Source organism: Sciurus vulgaris (genome assembly GCF_902686455.1).
Source record: "Sciurus vulgaris genome assembly, chromosome: 6".
NCBI lineage: Eukaryota > Metazoa > Chordata > Mammalia > Rodentia > Sciuridae > Sciurus > Sciurus vulgaris.
The window spans coordinates 170,992,354-171,007,984 of NC_136466.1; the positions used below are offsets into that span (position 1 = coordinate 170,992,354).

At 52.9% G+C, this 15,631-nt stretch overlaps 1 protein-coding gene and 1 long non-coding RNA gene across 3 annotated transcripts; one reads left to right on the forward strand and one right to left on the reverse strand.

Annotated features, from left to right (window-relative positions):
• Positions 1 to 884: 884 nt before the first annotated feature.
• On the reverse strand, positions 885 to 4,310 carry LOC306664827. The gene is made up of 4 exons (XR_013764807.1): positions 3,736 to 4,310; positions 3,440 to 3,583; positions 2,909 to 3,062; positions 885 to 1,334 (listed from the first exon to the last, which is right to left on the reverse strand). It is a non-coding gene; the product is annotated as an uncharacterized lncRNA (long non-coding RNA).
• Positions 4,311 to 4,505: 195 nt separating this feature from the next.
• IRX2 (iroquois homeobox 2) lies at positions 4,506 to 9,897 on the forward strand. Of its 2 annotated transcripts, XM_079144516.1 has the most exons (5): positions 4,506 to 5,028; positions 6,385 to 6,790; positions 7,091 to 7,804; positions 8,604 to 8,674; positions 9,369 to 9,897. In XM_079144516.1, the coding sequence occupies exons 1-4, from the start codon at positions 4,777 to 4,779 to the stop codon at positions 8,654 to 8,656; spliced, it is 1,425 nt and encodes a 474-aa protein (XP_079000642.1). In that variant the 5' UTR covers positions 4,506 to 4,776; the 3' UTR covers positions 8,657 to 8,674; positions 9,369 to 9,897. The 2 variants fall into 2 exon arrangements, with proteins under 2 accessions (XP_079000642.1, XP_079000641.1); XM_079144515.1 differs by having other exon boundaries at positions 8,604 to 9,897.
• Positions 9,898 to 15,631: the final 5,734 nt, after the last annotated feature.

Sequence of the window (15,631 nt, forward strand, 5' to 3'; positions counted from 1 at the left end):
GCCAGGGAACCAGGACTTCTGCTGCCACTAGAGGAATCCGGGAGGACAAGTTAGCAACGGAAGAAACCTCGCAGTACTCCGGAGAGAAAAGAAGGCTCAACGAAGAAAAGCAATTTAACTGCATATGCGGCGCCTAGGAGGTCGAACAAACTAGAACGAAACAAAACGAACTTCTCCTGCTTTTGCCCTGCAATTCAGGCATCCCAGCACCCCGGGGCCCGCCTGGAGTCCCTCCCAGTGCGGTTCGTGGCGCTGCACAGGGATCATGCAGGCCTCTCGGGTCATTTAGAAATCTTCAGGCGGGGACCCCGCTGGCCCTTCGGGACGGGCGCTGGGGATCTCTCACCTCCCAGAGATTCTGCTCATTGCTCGCTTTCCAGGGAAGCGCTTCAGCTATGGGCGCGCATTTGGAAACCTAGTAATACCGATGCATCCGAAATTCAATGGGAACATCCTCGTGGGAGGCCAAGGGCTGTGATTAAAGCTTGGGACAAAACCACGTTGCATCTGAACTTAGATTTTGAACGCTTTATAACGATGATATTTCAGACTGCAAGAAGAAAAAGGAGAAGACGAAGACGTCGACCAAAGAGGAGTAGAAGGGGGAGAAAGAGAAGAGAAAAGAAGACAGAGAGAGAGGAAATTGCAAAGCCACAGTTCTCCCTTTTCCTTTAGTGCCGTCTCCCTCCATGCGCACGCCAGCAAATTCTGGAGCAGAGGATCATGGGTTACGAGTATAGCACGTTGACACATCGAAGCCACTTACATTTTAAATGATCCTTCATTGAAAGAACACATGTAAAATGTGCATTTTTAATCTTAAATTGCACCTCAAAATAACACACCCCAAAATGGCAGCTATTTTTCCACTAAACTCTTGGAGACTCCACGGAAAACCAAAGTAATAAAACAATGAGAAATGGCACAAGCGGTTTGTTTTATTAAATGCCTCCGTATCGTTTTCCTTAATTCCCGAATAAAACCGTGTTGAAGAGGCAGGTCGCGACAGGACCAAGGGCGTCTTCCGCTCATCGGTGGCGCGGGGGTAGCGCCGTGGCCACCGCTGCTGAGCCAAGGCGGGCAGGCGCGGGCCACAGCGCCCCCTCGCCGCCTGCCGCGCGACTCCGGGGCCTGTTGCCTCCTCCGCCTCCCGCAGAGCCCCAGGATTCCACAGGGTCTGGCCAGGGCTTGGGCCTTGAAAGCCAGCTGCGTTCCCCGGAAGAACCTCGAACCAAGCCTTCGTGTACGGCCCTTCTTGGCGCTTGGCCTTTCATGAAAAGCTAGCTCGCTGAAACGTGTATGTCCACACAGACCTGTCCAAAATGCCTTGATCACTGTAGGAAAAGAAATAAAAGCGTGACCCAATTAACTTTTTTTCTTTTTAATTTTAGTGTGCACTTGGGGAAAAGAGGGAGGATGCACAGCAAACCTGAAACTACACATTGCCTGGGTGATTGCTACCAGTGGTCCTGCGTTCTGAGTTGCTGTGTTTCCCTACCCTGCGGGACCATTTTCTTTCATTCCAGCTGAGAAGGCCAGAAAGGCGGCCTGAGCTATGTGCCTGCTCCTGTCCAGGCGACCTCACATGTCTGAACATGTCTCCCAGCCCTGGAGTGCAATGTCCAGGCTGCCTTTGTGGAGGGGTGGCTAGGAGGCCCAGGACCATCCCTCTGCTCCCTGCTTGGCCTCCGATCTCCAGGGACCTGTCCTGACATGGAGCCCAGTCAGATAGCAAATGACACGACACCCAGCCTAGACACTTGCCAGGTTTTCCTCATTGGTGTTTTGTTTGCTTTAAAGAAGACTATGTCAACTTTCACCTAGAAATGGGAAAGTGATTTTTCAAAATCAGGGAGCTTTAATTCGAAACAGTTTATATATCTAATAACAATGAGGAGGTAAGTGTTAATGTCCCTGCATAGGCATTTTAATTTGCTACAGTCACCACCAATAAAATGACATGTAGTATGATTCGACTGTTTAATAGTGCAAGGTAGACAGGTTTTATTAGTAACAGGCAGCAGTATGGAAAATTTAGATTTCAGTGGAGGAGCATAATTGCTGAGAGAAAATACACAGGAAGGAAAGTGGCCCTGTCAAGATCAGCAGCAATGAGCCAGAGGGAAAGGCAGGCAGGCTTCCGGTCGTGCTCTGGCAGGAGGAGACCCTCCAAAGTCACGTGCACTTGTCTGGTTATATACTTAATTGATGTCAAAATCGACTGCTCCTAGACACACACTCCTGCTCCAAACCGGCTATGTTTTTTGCAGTAACTTGCTGTTTTCTCTTCTGCCCCTGGCAGAGGTCAGGACTGGGGGTGGGGGTGGGGGTCAAGGAAAGGGGAGGAGAATGAGCCCCAATGCTAATGAAGCCACAGCAGGAAACCAGTCTTTAGAAACCGAGGTACTCTGGGCCAGTCATCCCCAGTGATAAAAATTAGAGTCAATATTTTAGCTTAATCTGATTGGAAGGCAACCGAAATGCATGCAATCTGATCTGTGGCTGCTTTTATCCAACATGTGGGCATCTCATTTAGGGCTTCTCCAGAGTAATTTCCTCCCAAGAAGACCAAAAATGTCATTCATTCCTTGATAGCATGCTCCACCTGGCTGCCCTCCCTCCTATAATAATTGATTTCAAGTATCTTCCTTGACCTGAATTAGAAAAGCCCACTTGAGGTCTCACTGTATTGAGGTGGACTGCTGAGTCCTTGCCAAGCCTGGGGTGTGTGGAAAGGGGAGTGTGTGCCCTAGCGCCATGGCACTGAGAAGACAGGAGATGACGACTAGAGAGAGGGGGGCATGTGGTAGGGGAGGAGCAGAGTGAGGGAGGGTAGGTGGCAAAACTGGTGAGGGGCGAGCTGCTGGGGCCACTGAGGAGAGAGATGAGGAGCCCAGACTGCACCTACCGAGACAGACGCACCTGCCCGCTGGTCCTTGTCCAGCCCAATGTTGCAGTTTGCAAAGCCTGCCTTTAGTGTTCCTCCTGCTTCCCGGGCCAGGTTGGCAGCCAGATACCCAAGCTGCAGAGCCGCAGCCGCCCTGCACATAGAAGCCTCGGACCTGCAGAGTGGCGGAGACAGCCGAGGCGCGCTCGCTCTCGCTGAGCCAGGTCTACGGTCAGGTCTGGGATCCAGCCCGCTGCACCGCTACCCTCTTCCAAAGTGGCTCCAAAGGAAGAGACACCTGTTGGTGGGCTCCCTGGCCCTGGCCGGCACATATCGGTCCCTCTTGGAACTCCCTAGTGCCCCCATTGGTAACCCCGTAACCCCCTGGCCTGGTCGCAGACGCCCTCTTCTGCCCGTCCGGGTGAGGGAGGGGAGAAGGACCATGACAGGGTAATGGGGGTGGGGTATTTCGGGCGTTGAATTCCCCAAGGCCATCCTGACTGCCTTGCCTTTGGGCCCTCCAGGCACCTCCCGAGTAAAGCCGCAGCTCACCGGGTTCCCTTGTTGCCAGCTGCGCGGTGCCACCAGCTGGCTCCCATTGGTCCCTTCCTGAGATGGCCGTGAGGCTCGGCTTATGCCAGCGGTGGTTGGTCCGGTAATGTCTCCCCCCCACCCCGAATCCAAAGAAGGCGTCAACTTTGTGAAACAAAACAAAATAAAACTCGTTTTGGAGGGGTGGCATTTTCCAGAGCGAAGTACTGGCGGCCTGTGTTCTTAAGTTCCCAGGCGTGGAAGGTCCTAACACCCAGGGCCCTGGAGTCTCTGCGGACTTAGAACAGAAGGCTCACCTCTGGGCCCTCCAGGCAGTTCCAAACCTAGGCGGTGCTGGTGGCGCAGGGAGCGAGGGGCAGACGAACAGACGCGAAGTCACACGGGTGTCTCGGCCTTGAGACAACGCAGACCGCGGAGGTGGAAGTGAGAGCCGCGTACGCCACCCCAAGGAGGACTGGGACCGCAGGTTCCCACATCCTGCCCTCCAGCTCCCGGCGGCTCTGGACTGGACACCGCAGTCCGGTGTGCAGTCGCCTGGGACCGCCTCTTCAGAGGTGGCCAGAGGTGCACGCACGGTGAGTTCCCCAAGTAGAATCGCCCGGCCCCACTGCGGGCGGTCTCTTGCCTAACCGGCGCTGACCGATCAGGGGCGGGCGGGGCAACGGCTGGATGGGCCCCAGTGGGGTGAAGAGGTATCTTGGCCGAGGTAGGGGAGGCGGCTGGATCGGGGTGCCGGGAGGTGGCCGAAAATACTTGCGAATGGGAGGGGGCCTGCAGCGAGGCGCGCAGCTCGGCCTTGGAGAAGCTGCAGGGCCGCGGGCCGCCGGCTGGGGCCGGAGCTGCGAGAGGCGGCTGCGCCACAAAAGCCTGCGCGTCCCTCCCTCCCGCCCGCCTTCCTCTACTCGGCCCTCCCCTCCTCGCTGCTCGCTGCCCCTCCCCCGGCCGAGGCCTGGAGGTTGGAGCGGGCGGAGCAGGGGAGGGGCGGGCACCCGAATATGCAGATGAGCGCGTGACGGACAGCTCCGCGTTCCAATGTCCCTCCGAAACTCGAGCGCTCCTTCCTCAACTCCTCACTCCCGACTCCAGACTCCCCCAAACCCCGACCGCTGGCCCGGCGCGCGGCTGCGCCCACCGGTTTCGCGCTGCCGCCGCCGCCGCCGCTGCCGCGCCGCGTTGCCTCGGCCCGCGGGCCGCTAGGCTAGTGCCGGGGCCAGCCTGCCTCGGCCCGCGGCCCCGGTGTCCGCCGCCGCGCCGCGCCCGGGCCGGGTGTGGATGGAGGGCGCCGCGCGCCCTGCCCGCAGCTCGGCGTGACGCGGGCCGCGAGCCCCGCGCCCACCATGTCCTACCCGCAGGGCTACCTGTATCAAGCGCCCGGCTCGCTGGCGCTCTACTCTTGCCCGGCGTACGGTGCGTCCGCGCTGGCCGCGCCTCGCAGCGAGGAGCTGGCGCGCTCGGCGTCCGGCTCTGCGTTCAGCCCGTACCCGGGCTCGGCGGCCTTCACGGCGCAGGCGGCCACTGGCTTCGGCAACCCGCTGCAGTACTCGGCCGACGCTGCCGCCGCCGCCGCCGCCGGCTTCCCGTCCTACATGGTAACCGCGCGCGGGTGGGGACTCGGGACACCCGGGTTTGGGGGCCCTGACCCGGGCGTGGGCTGAGTGGGGCGAAGGATCGGCGAGCAAGGGCGCCAGGAACGTGGCGCGGGCGGCGGATCAGGAATCGGCCGCCCGGGCCACCTCACGGCCGGCGGAACAAGGGACGGGAGTGATAGGCAGAGCCGCCAGAGCGGGATAGGAGGCCGGTGGCGCGTCCCCTCGTCTCCCGGGATAATTTTCTCGAAGAGCCTGGAAAGTGCGACTAAACAGGGGCCGAGGTCTGCCTTGGGTAATCCCTGGCTCACGCCTGCAGCCTACAGAGGAGGGATCCGGATCATGAGGGAGGCTCGCCCACAGTGGCTTGGGGAGCGAGGGTCGGCGTAGTTGGGGCCTCCGCGGCTGCTGCCTGGTGATTCGCATTGCCGGACCTGGGGCAGCGGGGTCACGGAGTTGGAAGGGAGAGCAGAGCATCTGGCTGCGGATCCAGTGCCTGGCCCGACGCGCCCTTAGTTTCGGCCTTAATCTGTCTCCCAGACCGTGCTTTCGAAAAACGTTTTGGCGGGCGTGGGACCAGCCAAGTGCCGCGGGAGTCCTCTGCACCGAGAGGAGCTCCTGCTTCCGCGACGCGGCGTCGGCCCGCGCGCCTCTTGGTATCGCGGCTGGGCCCGGGCGGGGTCGAAGCACTTTTCAGGCGAATGAGGCCCTAACCGGGGTTGTAGCCACTGCTCACCCTCGGCGGAATTCCCGGGCAGCGACTGAGTAGCTGAGGCCTTGCGAAGGCTGCAAAGGTCTTGAATTTAAACGTTAAAGGATGAATTAAAATGCTAATTACCGCCTATTTGAAGAATTCGAAACGGTGACTGGCTTCTGAGTTGCAAATTGGATTTACGGAGCTTTAGAGCGGTGAATGGTGGAGTGGGGGCTCTGGGTGTTATTTTTGACCATATAAGGGTGGGAAGGGGGAGTGCGGGGTGGGGGGCAGCGCTGGAAGCATCCAGAGAAATTTAGTTATCAAGAAACTACCTGGAGGCCTGAGCGCTTGGGCGCGCTTGTTTGTGTACTTTGTACTCGCGACTTGGGAACACTTAGGGGAAGGTATATCGTTTTAGAAAAGTGAAGGAGTTAATAAATTCGAGAATAAAACTGAAGTACTTTTTGTGATCAACAGCTGACCCTAAATCACCCATTGCGTGGTTCCTGCTCCTTTGCTGCGGGGAAGCGCGGCCCGTGCCCGGGACACTCGGAGGAGGAAGGGCAGCCTTGGGTGGGTGGGGCGGGGGGCAGCGGTTCGCCTGGATGAAGAATCCTGCCTTGTCTCCGCGGGCCGCACTCACAGTCTCTCCTCGCTTCCAGGGCGCACCCTACGACGCGCACACGACTGGGATGACTGGCGCCATCAGCTACCATCCCTATGGCAGCGCGGCCTACCCGTACCAGCTGAACGACCCAGCGTACCGCAAGAACGCCACGCGGGATGCCACGGCTACACTCAAGGCCTGGCTGAACGAGCACCGCAAGAATCCCTACCCCACCAAGGGCGAGAAGATCATGCTGGCCATCATCACCAAGATGACCCTCACGCAGGTCTCCACCTGGTTCGCCAATGCGCGCCGGCGCCTCAAGAAGGAGAACAAGATGACGTGGGCCCCTCGGAACAAAAGCGAGGACGAGGACGAGGATGAGGGCGACGCTGCAAGGAACAAGGAGGAGAGTCCTGAGAAGGTGCAGGAGGGCACCGAGACCTCGGCGGAGGACGAAGGTGAGCAGGGTCTCGGCGGGCGCGAGGTCTTGGGGAGTGCTCGTCCCAGGCGGGGCGCGGTGCCGGGATCTGGTAGGACGCTTCCCTCGTGAAACCCCAGATCCTGGCCTGGAAAAGCGGCCGCCTGACATGCGTGGCCTGCGGAATTCAGCCAAGGGATCCTCTGGGCGCTTAGCGGAGGTCTGCCTCCCTTTAACACGTGGCTGCGGTGGGGGCTAGGTGAGGGATCCCAGGGGTGGGGAGATGGTCCGGGTACCCGCGCTGTCCCTGCGAGCCACCGCCTGTGCCCGCGCCCGGCAGGGATCAGTCTGCACGTCGACTCGCTCACGGATCACTCGTGCTCAGCCGAGTCAGACGGAGAGAAACTGCCTTGCCGCGCTGGGGACCCCCTGTGCGAGTCTGGCTCAGAGTGCAAGGACAAGTACGACGATCTGGAGGACGACGAAGACGAGGAAGACGAGTGTGAGCGGGACCTGGCGCCGCCCAAGCCTGTGACCTCGTCCCCGCTTACCGGCGTGGAGGCGCCGCTGCTGAGCCCCCCGCCCGAGGCCGCGCCCCGCGGTGGCGGCGGCGGCAAGACGCCCCTGGGCAGCCGGACGTCACCTGGCGCACAGCCGCCCACCAGCAAGCCCAAGCTGTGGTCGCTGGCCGAGATCGCCACGTCGGACCTCAAGCAACCGAGCCTGGGCCCGGGCTGCGGGCCACCGGGGCTGCCAGCGGCAGCGGCACCCGCCTCCTCCGGGGCACCTCCGGGCGGTTCGCCCTACCCCGCTTCGCCGCTGCTCGGCCGCCACCTCTACTACACGACGCCCTTCTATGGCAGCTACACAAACTACGGGAACTTGAATGCCGCGCTGCAGGGCCAGGGGCTCCTGCGGTACAACGCCGCGGCCGCGGCCCCCAGCGAGGCTCTGCACGCAGCGCCCAAGGCGGCGAGCGACGCGGGCAAGGCGGGCACGCACCCGCTGGAGCCCCACTACCGGCCCCCAGGCGGCGGCTACGAGCCCAAGAAAGGTAGGCTGCCCGATGCCCTCTGGGTGCTGCGGGGAGGGACCCTGGTTAGTTAGAACTGCCCAGAATCCCGGGGAAAGAGCGGGCAGACCCACCACGTAACAGTTCCGGGAAGCGGGTGCCACTTACAGTAATAAAGAAGAGTGAGCCACTCCTTGGAATTAGGGAAAGAGTGGGGGGAGGAGCGTTGAGAGTGAAAGGAAGAGGGCTGGGCCTTCCTTTAGAGCTACCCTATGATTATTTACTCTTTATTTAATTTATTATTAATATTATCATCATGACTGTTTTAGTTTTGGCAAACACTGATTGCCACGAAATACAAATTACAGCTTGTCTCCCTGCTGACTAAGTTTAGGCTTGGGGTGTATTGGTGAGTGCTCCTGGTTAAGTAGGGTCTCCACTGAATTCCCTTTCCTGCCTTTGGCTAAAAGGAAACGAAAAGTTTCATGAAATGAAAAGTTCTCAGTCACTCTCAGAGGCCTAATTTCTTCAGAATAGAACATAAGAACTTCCCCGCTTTCTCTTACCATTTCTGTATTGCCTCTGTCGCTCATAATTCAGGCGACCTGAGAAAGGAGGTCCAAGGGAAAGACAGTAAGGAGAGCCTAGTGAAGAAACCAACATTCGTCTCAGAGAGTGGCTTTGGGGGCTGAGGTCTCCTGGGACTCTTCCCTGTGCCTGGGTGCAGGGGTCGGTTGAAGGGTCTGGAAGGTGCCTGGCTGTAGGCAGCACCTGCCATGGTGGGCCTGATGGTGGGCCTGATGGTGGGCTGGGTTCTCACTGACTGCCCCTCCCCTAACAGATGCCAGCGAGGGCTGCACGGTGGTTGGCGCAGGCGTCCAGCCCTACCTATAGAAGGGCCAGCTCAGCAGTGTAAGTAAGTGGGCACCCTGTGCCTCTCTGATGGGGGAGCCTCCCAGTCCCAACTGGTTGTATGATTGCCTAATGAGTTTTCTTGCTTCTTATCATGGGGTTTAGAGGACAGAGCCCTGCAGGCTTCTGGGTCTTTTTCCTTTAAGAGGGAAGCATTGTTCTGCTTCATGGATTTCTTCTTTTCTGCTCAATTTCTGTTTTGAAGAATCATTCCATTCTTTGAAATACGAATATATATGCATATATATTCCAAATATCAATATTTATATTCCAAGTATCACCATGGCTGTTGTTTTCCCTGAAAAATAGATGATTAAATTTGGGCATTAGTATGTCTGCTTGGAACAGTTTCTTTTCTTTTTTTACTATGATAGACAAACAATAGACATCTATTTTGATGAGTGAGTGCTACTGAAACTAGACTCGGGTATCAAAATCCTGTTATAGATGTTAGTTGTAGAGACTTGCTAGTCTTTTCCTAGACCTACCATACCCTGTGTCCAAATGCCTAGACTGCAGTTCTCCTGCAGAACCTTTGAAATCATGTTATTTTGCAACTAGGCAAAATGACTAATCACAGATCTGAAGTTGGGAAGAGATGGATCTGTTTCAGATAGACTCGTTTTTGCAGTGTGATGGTGTTGGTGTGGAACTGAAGGATTTGGGATGATTTGGTTTTTTCCTTGGTCCACAGGTAGGTGTCACAATTGCTTTGGAAAAAAAAAAAAAAAAAAAAAAAAAAGTCAGCAGGCCATTCTCTCTTCCCAAGCTCATAAATATACAGATACAAAAAAACAGATCTGTAAATCTGGACCACATCTTGTGCCACTGTAAAGAGAAGGATCCACACAGCACTTCAACCCAGACTCTAATGATTGGAACACACTGTTGGATGTATGTGAATTTGTTGGCATAGTATAGTTTCCCCGATGTATGTGTGACTTTTGAAAACAATCTGTTCTTTTCTCAGGATATCTCAAATTGATCACTTCATTGCCACGGTATATATTCTATAGGTGTGATAGGATTTACTGTAAAATTTATTTGTAAAAGATGTACACAGTAGAAATAAAATGTGATTGAAGAACTTGAGTACTTCAGAAGTGGAAACAAATTTGATATTTATTTTTATAATGATATAAAGCTTCTAGTAATTTATGCAAGTTGTATTGCAATGGAATCTAAACTTTTTGTAAATAAATTCTGCCTGGTTTTTATTTGAACATTGCTGGTTATACAATCTTTGTTGGTTGTTTAACACGAATTCTTTACTAATTTATATCTTTAATTGTAAATAAAACAGACTAGTCTACAATAATATGGTGTTTGGGGCTCATTTTTCCTGCAGAGTGATTTGGGTTGGAGCCCTAGGGATGGAAGCCCCCAGGTGATCTGAGCTCACCTTTTTAATGAAAAGCTGTGTGTCATAAACTCTCCTTTCTCAAGCGCATTTAAAAGAATAAAAAGAAAGGCAGATGGGAGAGGGCTACACAACAGGGAGATACATATATATATATATATATATATATACACACATATATATGCTTCTAGACTATTTATGTACAAATGTATTGCAAGATCATAATTACGATTTTTGTTTTCTGAATATGCAAATTCCTTGTTAGTGTAAATTTCTAAAACTTGGAAAAATAAAATGATCTGACATCGCTATGCATTTTATATTTATTTGAGATGCTGGGTTATTGAATCTCCCCAACGTACTAAACCAGAAGAGAGTTATAATATTGATAATGGAGAATTACACTTCCCACAAGAAATTACTGGATGGAAAATACTATTTTTTTTAAACCTGGTTTATCTAAATTGGCACAGATCCTTCAGATTTACTGAATGACTCTTACCTCTGCTTTTCATATCATTTCCATCAACACCAGGGGAAGGTCTGGGGGAGGGATCTAGTTCTCTTTCATGGCAGTTACTCATACCCTGAGGGAAAAGGAAAGTTTACAGCTTTAGACTATTGTGTCCTTATTGCCTTACTCGCCCCCTAATTATAGGACAAGCCTAACATTTGCAGTCAAGTAACGCATCCCCTTTGATTAGTATCAAAAAAACAGCAACCCTGTCACTTTAATTTTCAGCAAAATTATGTGGATATCCATATAATATAATTTCAGAAAAGAAATGAACAATCATTTATTTCCTCTCCAAAGATAAATCGAGTGAATATAACTTACGGTTATAAAACAAGAATAATGGCTTCTTAGATTGCCCTTTAATCAATCATACACTTATTTTTCAAGCGGTTCACCTATTCTATTCCGTGATTAATAATGGTGCGGCTCCAGAGTGTTATTGGATCCCAGCGGGGGAGGTCTCGGGTGCATTTAGCTGCTTTGGAATGGTCAGTTGGGGTTCATTATGGGCTGAGATTGAACGATTTATAAAATCTTGTCTAAACATCTGCCAGCTCCGATAGGCGATGTGTCTGAGGATGGGAAATTGCTGGACCAGTTGATATTGACAAACGGATCTCTCTCCAGTGGCTTTTTGTGCCATAGAAATTAGTGGCCTCTTGCTGGGGTCTCGTTAGAAAGGGTATTTGAAAGTAATCTTAGGTACTTGAGCAAAGCCAGGGGACTGTTAGCCTGACACAACCGTGGGGATGTGGGGGTTGACTGTGAACAAGAGAGGCAGATGAAGGCTTCCCCGTTTTCCAGAACTGCCTCTGGTTTTGTGGATTTCAAATACACAGGCATTCCGAGGTCAGGCCTAGTGTGACTCTCTGGGGTGGGGCGCTTTTTTTTTCTCTTCCCTGCCTCCCCAGTAGTAGAAATGGAAATGTTTGGAATTGAGCTACCTATTGGCAAGAGGAAAGATTGGACCCTTGTCACCTGTTTTGTGATGGGAAGCAAATAAATGAGAAGTCTGGGAAAGCAAGAGTGAGCTTTGAGTGCATTTTCTGGTTTTGGTCTCAGATATAAAACCTTCATAGAATTTCCATGAAGATAATGATGTTCCCCTCCAGGAAGGTATTAAGTAGTTTATTAATGTTAGTCACATTTCTGAAATCAGCAGGGAATAAAATAGACTTGGCAGCCATATTTCTGTTATATGTAACATTATAATGTGTTTGGAGGGCTTTAGTGAAATATATGAGTTAGCAATATTTACAATCTAAACACATGAAGATCAACCCTAGTGAAGATGCAATATTTAAGGCCATGAATGCATCTCTTGAAGAAGTGTGGAGGACTGGAGGACCAGAAGGAAACTCAAGCCAGAGCTGATCTTCCTGCACGTGTTCAGAAACTGAGGTCTGGGTAAGAGCTGCCTCCTGTGGAAGGGGAAGGTGTTTTACCTGGATATTGAATCCCTAGTTCCTTTTCCTCCACACTGGTGTCAGACCCCCACTCTGGGAGAAAACATGCACATTCCGACTGCTGAAAACTCAAAGCGGCTCAGGAGATTAGCCAAGGCTAATGAAGCTTCTTTGATGTTTATATGCCCAACAAATTATCCAAGATTTCCATAACTTACGCACCCTGCCTCCTGACCTGAATTTCTTTCTGCAGAATTTGATTTTTAAATATACACTAAGAACATGAAACCCGCAGGTGTTCAGAGGAATCTTTTAAAAGTAACACAGTATCTTAAGAGCTCTTCTCCATGCAGGTCATTGGAAAAGACGCGAGAGACCTTTCATTAGGGAAGGAAGCGGATAGGGTCCGAGTTTTATTTGCTGTAAAAACTTGTTAATCAGAAAACGACTTTGCAGTTACCGCCTAAGATTGGGGGTAGCAATCGGGTAGAGTGAGGAGGGCTTTGGGGGCGCCGGCCTGGGCGCGCGCTCCGGGCTCTGGGCCGGCGCCCGCGAGGTCAGGACGCCACAGTCTCTCTGCCCTTCTCGGCCCAGTGTTTCATTAAAGCCGATTTATCGGAATTCACGCCTTAATCTCAGGTGGGCCCCGGGGCCCGGCTCTGCCGAGAGAACTAGGGGCGCTTGCCCGGCGGCCGGCGCGGGCGCTGCCTCCCGCGCCCGTCAAATGTCAACATTTGTTCCCAATAAAAGAGTTATTGTTTCTGCAAAGCTGCCCAGCAACTGCCTTTGAAACTTGAAAAGAACTTCATCTACCTTTGTCTGATGCGAGGCGGGAGGGGTGCAGGGCGGAGGGAGAGGAAGGGGAGGGGGAGGGGGCAGCCCAGGCTTGGCTCAGCGCAGCCCGGAGCCTTGGGGCTTGGGGCGCGCCTCCTCTCCGCCCGTAGCCGGACCACCGCCTGAGTTCATTCTGGAGGTTGGAGAGCGGCACGGTAGTCTGCGTGAGACGTTCTTCAATGTTTGTGTTTATCAGATATCTGCAGAGCCTGGGATGTTACAACTGCGGGGGAAACACAGATGGAGAAGCTGCCCTCCAAGTCCTGCGCCTTTTAAGGTCAAGTACAGTTGCATTTAAATATTTATTGAAGAGGCTGAAAGTGAAGCTTATCCTTTCTCCTTAATGTTCCAGAATAAGTTCACGCTGAACTATCACTGTAAAAGCAGACATGAATTTGAGAACAATCATTTCATTTATGACCCAAGCAGAAGCCTTTTCGAATTTAAATAACTCTCTGAATTACTAGAAACTTTCCTCCAAGTAACAATATACAATAATTTTCACCATATAATTTTGTTCAGTTATGTAGTACGTTGCAATTCCCAAAGAAAACATGTAGTTAAATCCCAAATTGAAGGAATAAATACACATATTAGATATGTGTTTTAAAATCACAAAAGTAACGTTTCAAATATTTAAAAAAATTTTTAACCTAAGAGGTGATCTTGGGAACAATACACAACTGTCTGATATGTGGATATTATGATTAACATCATTTGAATTTCTACAAATCACAAGGGGGACATGTCCCTTTGATGTATTTTCAAACCTTTATGCAAGTGACAAATCCCTACAGATATTTTAAAGGCTTATTTTAAGGAGAAGTAATCTATGACAATATAATTTTCCAGTTGCTGAAAATTACTTTCTATTGGTCATAATGAAAATGCTCAGGAACCCTTGGCATTCAATAATAGGCGATTGGATGTCAGCCACTGGTGGATGAAAGAGAAACCACTTCTATCCCCAGTTTTAGGGTTTAACACCCCCATTCACATCCTTCAGTCTCTTCACCAGCTCTCCCTGCAAACAGGGGCATAGCCTGTCTCTACCACCTCCCAGCAGAAAACCAGGCTGTGTCCTACAATGAGGGCAAAGTGTTCTCCTTCTTTCTAAGAAAGATAAAAAGTGAAGGCATTATTTAGGAGGACTACACTGTAATACAATTTAAAAGTGAGTTATGAAATGTGCCCTCTGTTCTTTTGCAGTCCCAGGTAAAAGGAAAAAGGAAGAATTTTTGTTTGTTTGCTTGTTTAAATCTGGCCCAAGATCATAAGGCAAGCTCCTTTAAAAGGGTGTCTCAGTGTTATGTTATTCTATATGGAGCTGAAAACAAGTTAAATCTAATATTCTTAAAGAATCAACTGCGAGGTTTGGGGCTGCCTCTAAATCCAGTCCATCTTCATAGGAAATGCCCAGAGGGGAGAAGCAAACAATGCTACACAAGCGTCTGCATTTTTGTGGGGAGATAAATTGACAATTTATTGTGTGTAACTCCTGATCAATTATTAATCGTTAGTGTCAACAACAGGGTTATAATTACCTTCGGTTATTTTAAGAAATATTTGCTTTTACATTTCTCTGATCTGGTAATTAGTTAAAGCTCTTGAGTAATGAATTCCAAGAAGAGCTGAGCAGACCCGACCCTTTCCCCTCCCCTCCTTAGATGACCTTTAAGGGGAAACACTCACACTCGACCTCGGGTTCTCAGAAATTCGCTCCTTGTCTCCATCCTACCAGCGGGCACCTTTCATTTTATTTATTTCATTTATTTATTTTGGACTATAAATGATGATTCCACAGGAAAAGAGGAAAATGACAAACACATAGCGCTCAGCTGGGATTAATAAGGCTGGTCAGAGTTAGCGGGGCCGGAGCTGCTCGCCGGCGCAGGTCTGAGGCCCGCGAAGGTGCCAGCAGCCCTGGCCTCTGCCCTAAGGCATCCCTGTAACCCCTGATGCCCTACGGGGCAGGGGCGGCGGGAAGACGCTTGTTTTGGGGCTTTGCATTTCCAGCCCTGCGGGGCCGGCCTGGGCCGCGGGAAGGATGGGTGCTAGACATTCGCCCAGCGCGGGTGCGGGTCCCGCTGGCGCCCGGCTCCCGCACCCCGAGCCCCACTCCTTGACCCTGAGAGGTGACGAGTTGAGTCTGAGGCGAGGAGGGGAGGAGCCGCGGCCCGGAGCGGGGGGCTTTCCAGCGCGCGAGGAGCTCGGAGGCACAGGCTGTCTTGCTCCGGGGTCCCCCTGGGCCTCGCACGGAGAAGGACCGTAAGCCGCCCCCGCGGTCGCAGTCCACCTTTGAGCTCCAGCAGCCCTGGGCGGACCGCGTGGACCTGAAGGCGCTGCGCCGACGGAGGGCCTGGAGCGCCGCGGGCGTTCTGCCTGAGGTGGGGTCCGCTTCCCACCCGCGCTCTCGCTTCTGCGCAGGCGCCTTGCCGGTGGGCCGGGGTGGGGTCCTGAAGCGTCGGGGTCCTTACGGTCCCGCCCAGGGTCATCCCAGCACACGTTTTGCCCTGCAACTGCAGTCATCTTCAGGGATCCGAGTAGTTCTAGGCCCTCCAGAGACCCAGACCGTCCCCGCTGGGGGACGCACTTCCGTCCCGCGGTCCAGCAGAGCAGCGCCTTCGCCACGTGTGCACTTCGGTGGTCACATCGAGGCCCTAAAAGGCCGAGAGCAGGACCAGGCGGGCGCGCGGAGCGGTGCAGACCCAGGGACTCTGCAGCCTGAGCAAGCCGCCTCTCGGCCGCCGGCCCCACAGCGCAAGGTGGTGGTAGGAGCCCAGGACCGAGCGCTCCCGGAGCGGCGAGGGCGCGGAGGAGAGGGCAGGGCAGGGCGCCTG

Excerpts from the sequence above, each read along its gene's own strand:
- IRX2 (XM_079144515.1), top strand. The coding sequence starts at position 4,777 with ATGTCCTACCCGCAGGGCTACCTGTATCAAGCGCCCGGCTCGCTGGCG. Across the intron at positions 6,791-7,090 it reads GACCTCGGCGGAGGACGAAG|GGATCAGTCTGCACGTCGAC; the intron begins GTGAGCAGGGTC and ends CGCGCCCGGCAG. Across the intron at positions 7,805-8,603 it reads CGGCTACGAGCCCAAGAAAG|ATGCCAGCGAGGGCTGCACG; the intron begins GTAGGCTGCCCG and ends CTCCCCTAACAG.